Genomic DNA, 17,019 nt, shown 5'->3' on the forward strand with positions numbered 1-17,019 from the left:
GAAATCAAGGTGTTGACAGTACTGTGTTCCTTCTGGGGACTTTGGAAGAGATTGTTTCCTTTCCTTTTTCAGCTTCTAGAAGCTCCCAGCTTTCCTTGGCTTATTGCCCCTTCTTCCATCTTTAAAGCATAGCATCTTTAGATCTTTTTGTGTCTGACCTCTTCTTCTGTCATATCTCTCTGACTCCGAACCTTCTATCTTCCTAAGAGTCATTTTGATAATATTGAACCTACCTAGATAATCCAAAATAATTATTATATCTCGAGAGTCTTAATTTATTCATACCCACAAAATTGTTTTTGCTATGTAAGTTTGTTATTCACAGGTTCCAGGAATGAGGATGTTGACATGTTTGAGGAATTATTATTCTTGTAGTTTTTTAGGATTTTTCTTATTTCTCATTAATTTCTAGCTGATTGCACTGTGGTCATAGCTCTTTCGAAATGGATAAGTTTTGTTTTATGTCTCAGCATATTGTTAAATATTATAAATGTTGTATGTGCATTGAAAGATCCATGTGTATTACATTTATGTGAAGTGTTCTATATGTATCCATCAGTTCCTCTCTGTTGATTGTGTTGTTGTGTTACATTTTCAGTATCCTTACTTTTTATTTGGTTATTTTGTTACTGAGAAATATAGTTAAAATATCCCATGTCTAGGTTTGGTACTGTAGTTATTTGCATATTTTCGTTCAATGTTGTTAGTTGGAGATTTTTCAGTTATCTCTTTACTGAATTCCAGCTTAATATTTCTGTGGTCAGACAACATACTTGGAATGGTTTCTTCTATCTTTTGCAATTTGTTGAGGCTTGCTTTTATCCAGTATACAGGAAACTTTGGGAAGTGTGCTATATTTATATTTTAAAAGACATAATTTGTTATTGTTAGGTATGTTATTATAATATATTAGATCCTAAGTTCGTCAGATATGTCCAGAATTTCTCTTTTCCATGTTTTTGCTGCTTGCTTTATTAGTTACTTGCAAAAAGTGCTAATTCTTCCATTATAGTCATGGATTTGCCTCCTCCACCCTTTAATTTAGTCAGTCTTTATATAAATTGAAACTAAGTTATGGAATCCATTTAGATTTACAGTTTTTCTTCCTTATAGATTAATCCTTATTGTTTCAATGTGTATTCATGACAATTATTAGAGACAACATTTCTGTCTGATATTAGTATAGGGATAGCAGCTTGCTTTTAGTTAGTGTTTCTTTTGACTGGTCTATGTTCTGCCATTATTTTACCCTCAATATTTGTGTCTTTAAGGTATGGCTCTGGTATGTTTAGCAATCCAATCTTCATGGTAATTTATTTAATCCATTTGAATTAATATATTCTATGTTAGTATTTGTTTTCTGTTTGATTTTGGCTTTCTGGATTTATGTCCCTTTTTTCCATTCTTGTCTCCTTTTTAATTATTTAAAACTTTTTAATTATTTTTAATTTCTCCTATTGTTATACATCCTTTTACTATGCTTCTGGTGGGTACCTTAGCATGCTAAGGATTTACTGTACTCTTACACAAATTATAATTTTTACAATTTTCCAAATAATACTGGAACTTTACAACATTTCAACTGACTGCATGCTTTGCTTTTGAGTTATTAATGTCATACCTTTCGATTCTACATAGGTTTTAAATCCCACAAACATTTTTACTATTTGTAGTAGCAATATTCACTTAAAAAACATTTTTCTAATGTTTCTAATGTTTCCTTCTTGTCTGCATTTCTGAATTTCTTTTGGGACAGGTTTTCTTCTGCCTGGCTAAGTATTCTTATCAACATTTATTTCAGTTCATATCTGCTGATAATAAATTGTCTGGTTTTTGACTGAATATATTTTTATTTCATCTTTTTTTGAAAGAAGTATTTTTTTGTCTTTTTTTTTTTTAAGTATGCCACTGTTGGTCATTGTTCATTTGAAGATAATATTTTCCACCCCTGCTACTTTGAGAATTTATTTTAACTCTCACTGTTAGCAGTTTTACTATGATGATGTGTCATTGGGATGGTTTTCCTTGCATTTGTCCTTGGATTACTCGTTAGTTTTGTTCTGAGTGTTGAAGTTTTTGATCACTTTTGGAAAATGCACAACTACTTTCTTTATAAATATGGCCTCCATATTTATATGTTGGACCTTTTCACTGTGTCTCATGTGTCCTTACATTCTTTGTTATCTCCATTTTTCTTTATCTCAACACTTTAGTTTGATATTTTTATCCTCTTCCAATTTATTGACTACTTGTATCTCTTTTTGTTGTTAATAAATATTTTGTAGTTGGACAGGATACCTTCATTTTATTTATTTAATTAATTTATTTATTTTATTTAAACACATCCATTGAGCTTTTAATTTCATTTCCAATATTAAAAGTTGTAGAAGGCTGATATGTTCAACTTTACTCTGAGGATGTAGCCTTTTGTTTTTATAACCTAAGGTGAAGGTTTCATAAGAATCTGTCCACTGGGCAGAAACTGGACCTTAACTCCAGTCCACCCTTGCCCACAGAGTAATCAGACTGATATTATAATAGTGCTCCACTGTTTTGCTTACCACTTGGTGGGAGTTTATCACCATTTCATCAACCGTTTCATGTGTTCAGGGTGGCTTTCTAAACACTACATTAGCATTTTAAGTTGTTTTTTTTTTTCCCCCATGGAGATTTGGCCTCATTGGAAATAGAAGTTCTCTCATTTATTTTTCATTTTATACAATAATTTTCACTACATTGAAAAATTTAAAATTTTACATAATTAAATTAGTATTCTAGTCTTTTATACTTTTTTTTTTTTTTTTTTGTCAGTACTAGAAATTGAACCAAGTCCCCTATACCATACCGCTGAACTATATCCCAGCCCTTTTTATTTTATTTTTTTCTTCCTTGTTTTCCTCTTGTGTTTTATTTTACGTTTCCATATTTTTTCTTTTAAATGTATTTTTAAATTTATATATGACAGCAGAATGCATTACAATTCTTATTACATATATAGAGAGCACAGTTTTTCCTATCTCCGATTGTATACATAGTATATTCACACCAATTCGTGTCTTCATACATGTACTTTGGATAGTAATGATCATCACATTCCACCATCATTAATTACTCCATGCCCCCAGCCATCCCTTTTTATTGTATTTATTTTGAGGCAGGGTCTCACTAAATTGCAACTGGAACTTGTGATCCTCCTGCCTCAGACTTCCAGGTTGCTGGGATTATAGACATGTGCCACTGCTTCCAGTAATTTATACTATCTTGATTTTATGTTATTCTTAGGAAAGTTTTTATTTATTCAAAATTGTGTTGTATATTTATTTTTTAATTTGTTCTTTTTAGTTATACATGACAGTAGAGTGTACAAGAATGGAATCCTAATTAGAATAAGTTATACTCCATGATAATTCTGTTTTTATATTTAGATGTTTAATATACCTGGAATTTATTTTTGTGGATAGCATAAAGTTAAGATCTGTTTTCTTTGAAAATGTATAGCTAGTTGTCTTGATGAGACCAGGAGTTAGCAAATTTTAGCTAATCTGTTTTGATTAAATTTTATTGGAACAGAACCATGCCCATTTGGTTCGTCACTGTGATGAAATACTTTCATGTTATACCAGCAGAGTTGAATAGATACTATATAATAACCATTTGGTCATTTAAAAAAAGTTTGCCAAAGTCTGGGGATGTAGCTCAGTGGTTTGCCTTGCATGCAAAAGTCTGGATTCAATCCTAGTACTGGAAGAGAACACACACACACACACACACGTACGTACGTTTATATCCCTCCACCCCCACCCAACCACTTGGGAGGCTGAGCTGGGGATGTGGCTTAGTGATAGAGTATTCCTGGGTTCAATCCCCAGTACCCAAAAAAACAAAAAAAAAAAATCACTAATCCCTGAATTAGATCATTCTTTTTTAGTAATCTGGGTTGCTGCTTTTTTTAAATATTTATTTTTTAGTTGGACACTATATCTTTATTTTATTTTTATTTGGTACTAAGGATTGAACATTTGCCTCATGATGGTATGTGAGTGCTTTACCACTGAGCTACAACACCAGCCCCTGAGTTGCTACTTTAGCATACTACATTCATCATATCTATTTCTGAAGTTCCTTCTATTTTCTTATTCAGTTAATGTGTTTTCACAGCATCACTCTGTTATAATTAGTACAGTTTTACACTATTGTATTTTATTGACAGCTTATTCAGTCAAATTTACTGAGGTATCATTTCTATATAGTAATGTGTACAGTTCTATGAACTTGGACATGTATTTGCCTTATAATTGCCACAATCAAGACAGAGAACATTTTCATCATTCCAAAGAAGCTCTGTGAGGTCATCTGTCAGTCTCCTCTCCTCATTTCTAGGCTATGGCAAACTACTGATATGCAGTCTATCCCCATAGTTTTGTCATTTCTAGAATGTCTTTGAGATATATCCAAGTGGTTACATTCATGTTCATTTATGTTGCTAAATTTAGTAGTCCATTATATCCATTCCCTGGTTGATAAACAGGTTTACATCTAGATTTAGATTGCATTCTATAGCTCATTTGCATATAGGGTTTTGTCTAGACATGTGTTTTTCATTTTTCTTGAGCAAATAACTAAGGATAGAATTGTTGGGTCATCTGATACAGTAAGTGTGTTTAATTGTATAAGAAACTGCCAAACTTTTTTAAATTGGCCACCAACAATGTATGAGAGTTGCAGGTGCTTTGCATTTTTACTAGCTTTTAGTATCATAGGTTTTGTTTTGTGGTTTTTATGGGTTAGGCATTTTAGTTTTAATTCCTAGTATGTATTCCTAATGGCTTAATGGTAAGCATTTTCTGTGCTTATTTGCCACCTATATATCTTCTTTGGCAAGTGAAGTATATGTCCAAATCTTCTCTGCCCATGTTTTAAAATCAGGTTGTTTTCTTATGACTGAGTAATATTTTTTTATGTTCTAGATATTAGTTCTTTATTAGGTAAGTGTTTTGCATATATTTTCTCCCAGTCTATGGATTGTCTTTATTTCTTAATAGTTTGATACATAGAACAGGTTTTTAATTTTTGTCAAATCTACTTTATCAATTTGAAAATATTTTATTTATTTATTTTTTTATACTGGGGATTGAACCCAGGGGCACACTACCACAGAGCTACACACTACCCCTGCCCCCTTTTTTTAAAATCTTGAAACAGGATCTCACTAAGTTGCTTAGAGCTTCACTAATTTGCCCAGGCTGACCTTGAACTCACAATCCTCTTGCTTCAGACTCCTGAGTTGCTGGGATTACAGGTGTGCACCACTGCACCTGATGATTTTTTAATGTTTTGTATTATTTTGTATTACTGAATGAAAATTTACCTCAAACTTAATGATATAGACAGCATAAATTTATTATTTTATAATTTTCAGTGAGTCTGGTGTTTGAGTTATCTGGATCCTCTGTTCAGGATCACATCAGGGTTCTAGATGAGTATCATTGCTTTCTGAAATTCAGTGTTCCTCTTCTTTTGATTGAGTCAGTTCCTTGTTAATTGTAGAATATATGGTCTGCACTTTTTTTTTGCTAGCCATCAACAAGGTTTACTCTCAACTCCTAGAGGCTACCCACCATCTCCTCCGAAATAGCCTCCTCCACAACAACATTGCTACAATAGAGTATCTGAACCTCTTGGACTCCTCTTGTCTCTTTTCTCCAAACCCTCATTTAAAGGGCTTCCCCAGTAGGTCAGGCCTACCCACTCTCAAAGGAAAGGACTATATAGGATCATGCATCCTACAGGAAAAGAAAGTGGGAGACTAGCTTATGATTCTGCCTATTACATGATTTGTCCTTTTTTGTCTTAAGAAATTGTTATCTACCTCAACGTTGTGAATGTTTCTGTTTTCTTCTAGAAGTGTAATGGTTTTATTTTCCATTTAGATCTTTCGTTCATTTTATATATAAATGTATGTGTATATGAAAGAATACAATCCCAACTATGTGCGGTGGTATGTGCCTGTCCCAGCTAGTTGAGAGGCAGAGGTGAAAGAATCACTTGAGCCCAGGAGTTGAAGTCGAGCCTTGGCAACATAGTGAGGCTCTGTCTCAAAAAAAAATTCTTTTATGTTTTGTTTTGTTTTACAATCCCTGTCTCTTTTAAAAAATCTATTAGATAATGGCAGTTACTTTATAACCACTGTCACTAATTCCAGAATAGTTTCATCATACACCAAAGAAACTCTGAATCTATTAGCATCTCTCCACTTGTTCTCCACAATTTGGCAACTATTAATCTACTTTCTGTTTTCATGGATTTGCCTATCCTAGATATTCCATTATTATCAATATAATCATATAATGTGTGCCCTTGTGCTGACTTCATTTAGGAGTCATGATGTTTGTAAATTCATCCATGTTGTTGCATATGTTTGCACTTCATTCCTACTTATGACTGAATGATAGTCCATTGTATAGATATTTCATTTTGTTTTTTTGTTCATCAATCAATGGACATTTGAGTTGTTTCTACATTTTGGCTGCTATTAGTAATGCTGTGATAAACATTTTTCTTTTTTTTTTTAACTAAATTGTTTGAGATAAAGTACCCCAAGTGCCCTGAAGTATCTCTTCAGTACAATGCATTCTCTTCTATAACCATAGTATATTTATCACACTTAAGAAATTTATTATTGACATAATATTGTTATATAACATGCAACTCATATTCAAATATCACCACTTTAATTAGTGTTTTTAAACACTTTAAACAATCACCACTTTATTTATTGAAGTGGAATTTACATAGCATAAAATGAACCATTTTAAAGTCAATCATACAATGGCATTTTAGTATATTCATAGTGTTATATAACCACCACATCTCTCTAATTCTCTGTATTTCATCACCCGAAAGGAAATCCTAGATCTATTAAGCAGTTACTCACCATTCTTCTCTCCCTTGACAAGTACCTATCTATTGTTGTCTGGATATTTCATTTAAGTGGAGTCATACAACATATGACATTTATATCTGGCTTCTTTGCTTAGCATGATATTTTTGAGGTTCATCCACATTGTAGCATTGTATCAGTAATTTATTCCTTTTTAATAACAGAATAATATTCCATTATAAATACACTTTGCTTATGCATTCATTGATAGACAGTTTCTAACTTTTAGCCATTGTGAATAATGCTGCTATGAACATGCATGTATGTGTATTTGAATACCTGTTTTATATGCCTAGGAGTGGATTTGCTAGGTCATATAGCAATTCTTTCTTTAATAGGATGAAAGGATGTGTTGAACCTATAGATGAATTTGGGAAAATATACCAATTTCAGTGTTGCATATTTATTGAAGACTTATTTAGATTGTGAATTTTTCATTAGTGTTTTGCATGTAAATCTTGTTTATATAGTTTAACTGCTTATTTCTTTATGGTGTCATCGTTATGGTTCTTTTTACTTCTATTTCTAGTTATTCTAATATATACAAAGAAATATCATTTAGAGAGTGGTGAGAACAAACATCTTTTCCTTATTCCTGGTTCTATGGTTTAATCATTCTATATTTAACCATTAATTATGAAGTTTATTATACATTTTTCATAGATGGACTTTATCAAGTTGAGGAAGTTCTCCTTAAAAAAAATTGGCAAGAGTTTTTATCATGAATATGTTTTGAATTTTTTTCAACTGCCGTTATGATTTTTTTTAAACGTCCTGAAATCATGGTGTTTCTTAACAGTTGATGTCAGAGATTAATTGGCAGCATTTTTTTCCTGTACTAATGGTTCATAAATTAATGTATGTCATATAATTTCTGCCAACTTATATTTGATGAATGTGTATCTTTTATTAGGTCATAGTACAGCTATCATGTCTTTTTCAGAATTTTCTTGGTTTATAAATATCATACTCCACAGAAAGAAATCAGAACTTAGAAAGAAAAATGAGCATGGACGTGGACTATTTAAAAATTTTTTTTTATTCTTTTTAGATATGTTGAGAGTAGAATGTATTTTGACATACATGCATGGAGTATAATTTTCCATTCTTGTGGTTGTACATGATGTGGAGTTATACTGGTTGTGTATTTGTATATGAACATAAGAAGGTCATGTGCAATTTATTCTACTGTCTTTCCTGTTTCCATCTCTGCACCCTTCCCTTTACTCCCCTTTGTCTAATCCAATGAACTTCTTTCTATTCTCCTCCCTTTCTTATTGTATATTAACATCTGCATATCAGAACATTCAGCCTTTGGTTTCTTGGGATTGGCTTATTTCACTTAGTGTGATAGGATAAATGCCATAATTTCATTCTTGTTTATTGCTGAATACTATTCCGTTGTGTATATGTACCACATTTTATTTATCCATTCATCTGTTGAAGGGTACCTGGATTGATTCCATAGCTTAGCAATTATGAATTGAGCTGCTGTAACCATTGATGTGGCCACATCACTATACTATGCTGATTTTAAGCCCTTTGGGTATATGCTGAGGAGTGGGATAACTGGATCAAATGGTGGTCCCATTCCAAGTTTTCTGAGGAATCTCCATACTGCTTTCCAGAATTGCACCAATTTGCATTCAGCATGGGCTATTTTTTACATTGCTAGCAAGAAATACTCAAAGGCTATCAGAGTCATGTCAAAGGGAAACTTGAAGAAGAAACTCCTTTAGGCCACACTACTTGCCCTAAAGATTAAGATGTATTCTTTTTTATTATTATTATTAGTTGTTCAAAACATTACATAGCTCTTGACATATCATATTTCATACATTTGATTCAAGTGGGTTATGAACTCCTCCCATTTTTACCCCGTATACAGATTGCAGAATCACATCGGTTATACATCCACATTTTTACATACTGCCATACTCTAGTGACTGTTGTATTCTGCTATCTTTCCTATCCTCTACTATCCCCCTCCCCTCCCCTTCCCTCCCATCTTCTCTCTCTATCCCATCTACTGTAATTCATTTCTCTCCCTTTTTTCCCCCTTTCCCCTCACTTCCTTTTATATGTAATTTTGTATAATGATGAGGGTCTCCTTCCATTTCCATGCAATTTCCCTTCTCTCTCCCTTTCCCTCCCACCTCTTGTCCCTGTTTTATGTTAATCTTCTTCTCATTCTCTTCCTCCCTACTCTGTTCTTAGTTGCTCTCCTTATATCAAAGAAGACATTTGGCATTTGTTTTTTAGGGATTGGCTAGCTTCACTTAGCATAATCGGCTCTAGTGCCATCCATTTCCCTGCAAATGTCATTATTTTGTCATTTTTTAGTGCTGAATAATACTCCATTGTGTATAAATGCCACATTTTTTTTTTTATCCATTCATCTATTGAAGGGCATCAACAGTTATGTGTTGTTATGGGAGACACAATTTAGGATTCAGTGAAGCAAATAGATTAAAAGTAAAAGGATGAGAAAAGATACCATGCAGACAACAACCACCAACAAAACTGGAGTGACTAATATTGAACAAAGCAAGACTTCAAACCAAAAATGCCATTCATGTCAGGAGAACATTTTGTAATGATTAAAAATCAGGCAGGTGTAACAATTATAAACATATACACCTGAGTGTATATGTGGCCACGTCACATATAGTCAAATAGCAAAGCTGACAGTAATGAAGACAGCAATAGTTCAAAAATAAATGCTGAAGGCATCAGGGCTGCTATAAGTAAGTACCACAGACTGGGTGACTTGAACAATAAAAATTAATTTTTTTATAGTTCTCAAGGCTAGAAGTGCAAGATCAGAGTGTCAGCAGAGTTGATTTCTTCTGAAGAAGAGTCTCTCCTTGTTTTGTAGATAACCACCTTCTTCCTGTGTCTTCACTAGGTCTTCCCTTTGTTTGTATCCGTCCTCTTTTTCTTTTATAAGGACACCAATCTTATTGAATTAGGACCCACTCTAATGGTCTTACTTTAACTTAATTCTTCAAAGATCCTATCTTCAAATACAGTCATTTTTCTATGGTACTGAATGTTACAATTTCAACACATAAATTTGAAGGGGACAGAATTCTAACAACCCCCATCATCAGTATTTGTTAGAAGAACTAGACAGAATAAGAACAAGGAAACAGAAAACTTGAACTTTATAACCTGCTAGACGTAATAGCCATCTGTGGAACACTGTACCCAACAACAACATAATGTACATTCTTTTAAAGTATGTATTTTCCTTGTTAGACCATAAAATCAACCTCAATAAATTCAAAGATATAACTAATAGAAAATATGGTGTCTGACCATAGTAGAAGTAGAAATCCATACAGAAAAATGGGAAACACATAAATATGTGAAAATTAAACAATATACATCTTAATAACCAGTGAGTCAAGAAAATGAGAAAAAATCGGGAAATCAAAAATTAATTAAAGATGCATGAAAATGAAGCCACAGCACACAAAGCCTTGTGAAATGCAGGGTAATTTGTAGCTCAATGTGCTTATATTAAGAAAGAAGAATCATCTCAAATCTATAATCTTAACCTTCAATCTTAAGACAGTAGAAAGAGAAGAGCAAATTAAAAATAAAGCAAGCAAAAGGAAGAAAATGACAAAGATTGGGGTATAAATTTAAGTACAGAATAGAAAACCCAATAGAGAAAATCAAACTTAAAACTTATTTGAAAATGATAAACAAAATTAACAAAATTTTAGCCAGATTGACCAAGACAAATTATTAGAAACAAAAATGAGTGAACATTACTACCAACCTTAAAAAAATTAATAAAGGAAAACTATCAGCACTTATATGCCAACATATTTGATAACTCAGATGAAATGGAAAATTCCAAGAAACATACAAAGTACCAAGACTGAAGAAATAGACAATCTGAATATACCTTTAACATGTAAAGAAATTGAATGATGAATCCCAAATTACCCCCAAACAAAAGCCCTGACCCACATGTCTTTATTGCTGAATTCTATATAACATTTAAAGAATTAATGCTAATGCTGTATAAAATCTTCTAAGAAACAGAAAAGAACACCTCTTATCTCATTTTTTGATGCTATTGCTATCCTAATGCCAAAATCAGACATTGTGTTGTAAGAAAACAAGACTGCAGAGTAAGATCTTTTATGAGTATGGATGGAAAAAATCAGCAAACTGAATTCAGCATCATGTAAAAAGACTTATTTACCATAACGAAGTGGAACTTATCTCGGGGATGCAAAGATTTTTTTTTTTTTTCCTGGTTCTGGGAATTGAATCCAGGAGTACTTAACCACTGAGCTACATCCCTAGACTTTTTTAAATTTTTATTTTGAGACAGGGTCTTACTGAGTTGCTTAGGGCCTCGCTCAGTTGCTGACACTGCCTTGAACTTGGGATCTTCCTACCTCAGCCTTCTGAGCCACTGGGATTACAGGTGTGCATAACCACATCTGGCGCAAAGATAATTTAACATCTGATAATTAATTAATGAAATTCATCATATCACTAGAATAAAAAGCAAATTATATGGTCATTTCATTAGACACAAAAAGCACTATACAAAACCCAACACTGTTTCATGACAAGAAGCACCTAACGTACTAGGAAGGGTAATGAACTGCTTTAGCCTCACAAAGGGCATTGAAGAAACCCCCAGTTTAAATCATATTTAATGGATGAAAGATCCAATACTTTGTCCTTTATAATGTTAGAAATAAGACAAAATTCTCTTCTTACTTCTTCTATTAAATGTTGTATTGGAAGTTATAGCCAGGGCAGTTAGCCAAGAAAATAAATAAGAAGTATCAAGACTATTAAGAAAAAGGCAAGGGCTGTGGATAGTTAGTATCACAGATGATATGATCTAGTATATAGATTATCAAAGAATCCATTAAAATTCCACTAATTGTAGTAATTAGCGTAGTTGCAGGTTACAAGATCAATACAAAGAGGTCAGTCATTTGTATTTTTATGTATATATATATACATATATATATATATATATATATATATATATATATACATATATATATATATTTTTTTTTTTTTTTTTTGGCCCCAGGGATTGAACCCAGGAGCACTTAACCACTGAGCCACATCCACAGTCCTTTTTATTTTAAGACAGGGTCTCACTAAGTTGCTTAGGACCTTGCCAAATTGCTGAGACTAGCTTTATACTTGAGATCCTCCTGCCTCAGCCTCCCAACCTGCTGGGATTATAGGTGTGCACCACCAAACCTGTAATGAAATGAATTTTTAGAATCCATTCACAATAACAAAAAGAATTACAAATAAAACACTCTGTAAACTACATAGCCCACTGCTGATAAAAATTAATGAACTAAGTAAATGGGAAAAAACATCCCATGTTTGTAGAGGAGAAGAATTAACATTGTTTAGATAGCAAGTGATCTACAGATTCACTTGCAGTTCCTATGAGAATCCCAGCTGATTTTCTTAATGAAATTGGCTTGCTGATTCTAAAATTCACATGGAATTATAAGTGAATTCAGAGCAGCCAAAAGGACCATATAATTTGCTTTTTATTCTTTTTCTGTAAAAGAAAAAGCAAAATAGCATGACTCATGTTTCCTTGTGTTAAAACTTATTACAAAGCAGTTATAACCAAGACACTGTGGCATAAATATAAACACATAGGTTAATGCAATTGAATTGAGGGGCAAATATAAGCCCCCACCTTTGTATGTGATACTGGGGATTGAACCTAGGGGATACTTTACCACTGAATGACATCTCCAGCCCTTTGTATTTTTATTTTGAGACAGAGTCCAGGCTGGCCTTGATCTTGCAGTCCTTCTGCCTCAGCCTCTAGAATTGGTGAAATTATAAACTCCTTATATATGACCAGATGCCAATGGGGAAAGAATAGTTTTTTTCATCAAATGTGTTCCATATAGATGGACGGTGTGTAAAAAGATTAAATCGGATCTCAATTCGCACCATATACAAAAATTAAGTTTGAGATGAATCAGTGCATGAGCTAAAATTATAACACTGAGAAGAAAACAGGGTTAAATCTTCATGACCTTGAATTTGGAATTTTTTGACATAAAAAGCACAAACAATAAAAGAACTTGAACTTCATCAAAATGAAAAGCTTTGTTCTCCAAAGGATGTCATCAAGTAAGAAAGAAGACCATCTACAAAATTGGAGAAAATATTTGAAAATCATATAATATGTCTGTATTCATGAGGAATACTGATGCTGTACAAGTCTTTTCCTTTTCATCATCGTTGTTTCATTGTACTTATCTAATTTGGTATCAAGGTAATACTTGCCTCAAAAAATTGAAGTGGAAAGTATTGTCTCACACCTCTTCTGTTTTCTGAGAGATTATTAAATTATTGTTAATTTTTGTTTAATGTTTGATGTAATTCTCCATTGAAATGTTCTAGGCCAGAAGATTTTCTTTTAAGATGATTTTAAATTATAGATTTAGTGCCGCAGTCCGGCTGCAGCAAAATAACCGGGGGGGTGACGAACAACTTGTGAACGTTGATACAACAGGAGTAGGAGCCGTTTATTGCAGGACAGGAGCAGTATTTATACATTCCACACAGCTTATCTTATTAGCATAAACTAGATACATCAGTCAACCAATAAGGAATCTCCACACTTAATGGCTCGCTTTTGTTACTTCTCAAACCACTCCCTCTGGCATTTTGCCAGGCACCATCCAGACTTGTTTACGAACTCTAACATTCCCCTGGCAAAATGCCAGGTGTTATTTTTGACTTGTTTACAGACTCTAACAATTTAGTTTTAAAAATAGTTTTTAGGAGTATCCATGATTTTAGGAGTATTCAAGTTGACTATTCCACATTGGTTGAGTTTGGGTAGTATTGGGTCATTAAACAAAAATTAACAAATTGTTGTTCATTGTCCAATTTATAAATGCAAAAATGTTTGTGGTGTTCCCTTAGCCTTTTAATGGCCGCAGAACCTGTAATAATATTCCCCTTTTCATCTCTAATAGTAGTATGTAAGCCTTCTCTCTTTTTATCTTTGTCAGTCTTTCTGGATTTTTATCTGACTTATTTATTTATTCAGTTTGGTACCAGGGGTTGAACCCAGAGGCACTTTACTACTGAGCCACATCCCTAGCCCCTTTTAAATTGTTTTATTTTGAAATGGTCTCATTAAGTTGCTTAGGGTCTCACTAAATGGCTGAGACTGGCTTTGAACTTGTGATCTTCTTGCCTGCCTCATCCTCCTGAACCACAGGGATTATAGGCCTGTGACATCAGACCTGGCTTACTGTTGTTGTTGATATATATATATATATATATATATATATATATATATATATATATATATATATACACATATATATATATACACACACACACATATATATATATATACATATATATACACACACACACACAGTTTTTAAATTTTTATTTTGTTTGTTTATTTTTATGTGGTGCTGAGGATCGAACCTAGTGCCTCACATGTGTGAGCCACAACCCCAGCCCTGTTGTTATCTTAAACCAGCTTTTTATGTCATTATTTTTCTGTATTTTTTTTCATTTTCTTACTCAATAATCATTTATTTACATAACCAATCTTTATGTATTTGGAATTTTCCTTTCTCAAATTGGGATTCCTGGGTCAAATGGATGAATTTTTTTTTTAAATAGGGCTTTTGGGGTACCATTTGTCCATAACTTTTTATTTTTATTTCTTGCTTATTTGTACCAGTAATATAATACTTTTCATATGGTCAAAAATTCAAATGGTGTAAGAGGGTTTGTGTTCAGAAGTATTCCTCATACTCATGCTCAAGTTCTCCCCATTCCTCTGCTCAGAACCAAGTAGCTTTGTCTGTTTCTTGACTCTGCTTTCAAAGCTATTCCCATATGGCTTTCTAAAAACTTGTAGGTCAAAATATTTTATAATTATATCTCTCTGTTCAGAATAGTTTCTGTTTTCTCCCCCCCTCATCCCCAGGGCAAGTCATGTTCAAGATGAAGTTTGAAAGATAAAGAGAATTTTTAATAGACACAAAAGGATAATAACATAGTGGAAGACTCTAGTATGGGGGTTATGAAACTGCTATTTTTGTGAATATTTTTATGGGAACACAGCCTTGCTCATTCATTTATATATTGTCTATGGGTGCTTTCATGCTACAGTTGCAGAGTTGAGAAATGAGAACAGGCCACATAGCCTGTGAAACCTAAGATATTTACTATTTTGCTATTTATAGAAAGTTTGCTGATCCCTGCATGTGGATAGGATGTAGGTAGGAAAGCATTATTGGTAATTGTTGGAAAAATGAAATATTCATTATAATAGGGGGCAGTCATTAATAGCAGAGTGGCTAAAGAGAAAGTTAGCCTTAAAGGAATACAGTGGGGAGACCATTATCATGGAGACCAGGCAAAGGACCATTCCAGGCTAGGTGGTAGTAGTTCAGTAAGGAACAGAAGTGGCTTGTCCTAAACCATGTTTTTCTTATCTTTCCCTCACTAGCCAAAAAGGATCAGGAAGGTGGAGAAGAAAAGAAATCTGTACAAAAGAAAAAAGTAAAAGAGTTAAAGGTGTTGGATTCAAAGACGGCCCAGAATCTCTGTGAGTAACTGTGATCCCAACTATTTGAAATGTGAAGGAATTCTTCTAAGAACTTAATTCTCTTGAGTTTTAGTTCTCTCAATATGATATACCCATTTCTGGAGTTCCTGCTGTGTGTCAGGCATTGCATAGTGGATTTCCCATTGGCGCCACTTGAATCCCATTGGCACCACTGCAAGATTGATAAATATATGGTTTTATGTCATTATAGAGCTAATAAGAACTCTGAGGGTCTGAGATTTGAACCTCAGTCTCTCTTGTTTCTATGTGATGGGCAATCTATTAGGCATATACTAAGCATGTGTTCCAGAGATAAAAGGTTGTATATTCCATAAAACACAGTCTTGTAAAGATAGAAAGGCAAATAATAACAATAGCATAGATTAATAAATGTTGTCATAGAAGAATGCTAAAGTGCTTATGAGAGAACTAGGAAAGGGGATATCCAAGTTGGGGGAGTACTGGTGGGCAGAAATCTTGAAGTAGTACCTCTCAAGGAAGTATTACTTAAATTGATTTGAAAGAACTGTTAAGAAGGGTGAGGAATGGCTTGTTTCAGGAGAGGGATTAGCCTATGTGAAGGCACATTGGCATGAGAGAACATTGAGTTCAAGAACTGCAAGTAGTTGAGTCTACCTGAGTAAAGCTATGGAGCTGTGAAAGTAAGAGTTTTTAAACAAGAAATAGAGTGTTAAAACTAATTTTTAGGAAGGCCTTTAGGCGGTAATTTTTTTTTTCTTTCTTTCTTCTTTCTTTCTTTCTTTTTTTTTTTTTTAAGGCTGAATTGCTGGGTAGGAAAAGACTGGGCAGAGAGATAAGTTATGTTATTGCTTTAAACTAGGTAAGAGGTGATCAGGGCCTGAAACTAAGATAGTGAGAATCAAAAAGAAGTCACAAGATAGTAACAAGACAGAATTAATGGAACTCAATGGTTGACAGAGGGGATAAAGATGGTGTTTTTTGAGTTTAGATCACTCTATGAAAAGTGTTATCATTTACCGAAATAAGCAGATTCATCAAGAATAGATTCTCTTTGTGGGGGAGGAGCATGGCTAGTGGATATAGTGAGAGATGGCAGGGTAGAATCTTACATAGAGTACAGTTTCAGTGTTATCTTTTCATTTGCTTTGTGAAGACAGAATAAGTAAAATTTGTGACTGTAAAAGAAAAGACAGTTATATTTTCAGAATGCTATAAAGTGAAAAAGAATTTGGTAGAGAGGAACACTGGGTCAGGAAAGATTTTTTTTTTCCCTGCAAGATAGGAGAGACTTGACTATGTATATGTGCTAAAGGACAAGGACCTTAGGGCCACCTCTTTTGTGGAAGCTTGAGGAAAGGATGCATACCTGGGGTATGTGTATATATGTGTATACATGCATGTATATGAGCATATGCTAATAACTTTACAGAAGTGTTGTCACAGTTTTCTTGTAGGTGATTCCAAAATAGTGCTTTCCAAAGCC

The 17,019-nt window shown here is 33.4% G+C and overlaps 1 protein-coding gene across 2 annotated transcripts in view; it reads left to right on the plus strand.

The window, feature by feature from the left end:
* The window catches only part of Diaph1 (diaphanous related formin 1), a 94,614-nt gene that overhangs the window by 62,670 nt on the left and 14,925 nt on the right, over nucleotides 1–17,019 (plus strand). For both annotated transcript variants that reach the window (XM_046460174.2, XM_046460173.2), the window contains one exon: nucleotides 15,456–15,554. In XM_046460174.2, coding sequence (XP_046316130.1) covers nucleotides 15,456–15,554 — 99 coding nt within the window. The remainder of the gene's footprint in view (nucleotides 1–15,455; nucleotides 15,555–17,019) is intronic.

The sequence above is a fragment of the Marmota monax genome, unplaced genomic scaffold (genome assembly GCF_021218885.2).
Source record: "Marmota monax isolate L192 unplaced genomic scaffold, Marmota_monax_Labrador192_F-V1.1 WCK01_AAM20220418_F8-fsc00006, whole genome shotgun sequence".
In the NCBI taxonomy this organism is placed as follows: Eukaryota; Metazoa; Chordata; class Mammalia; order Rodentia; family Sciuridae; genus Marmota; species Marmota monax.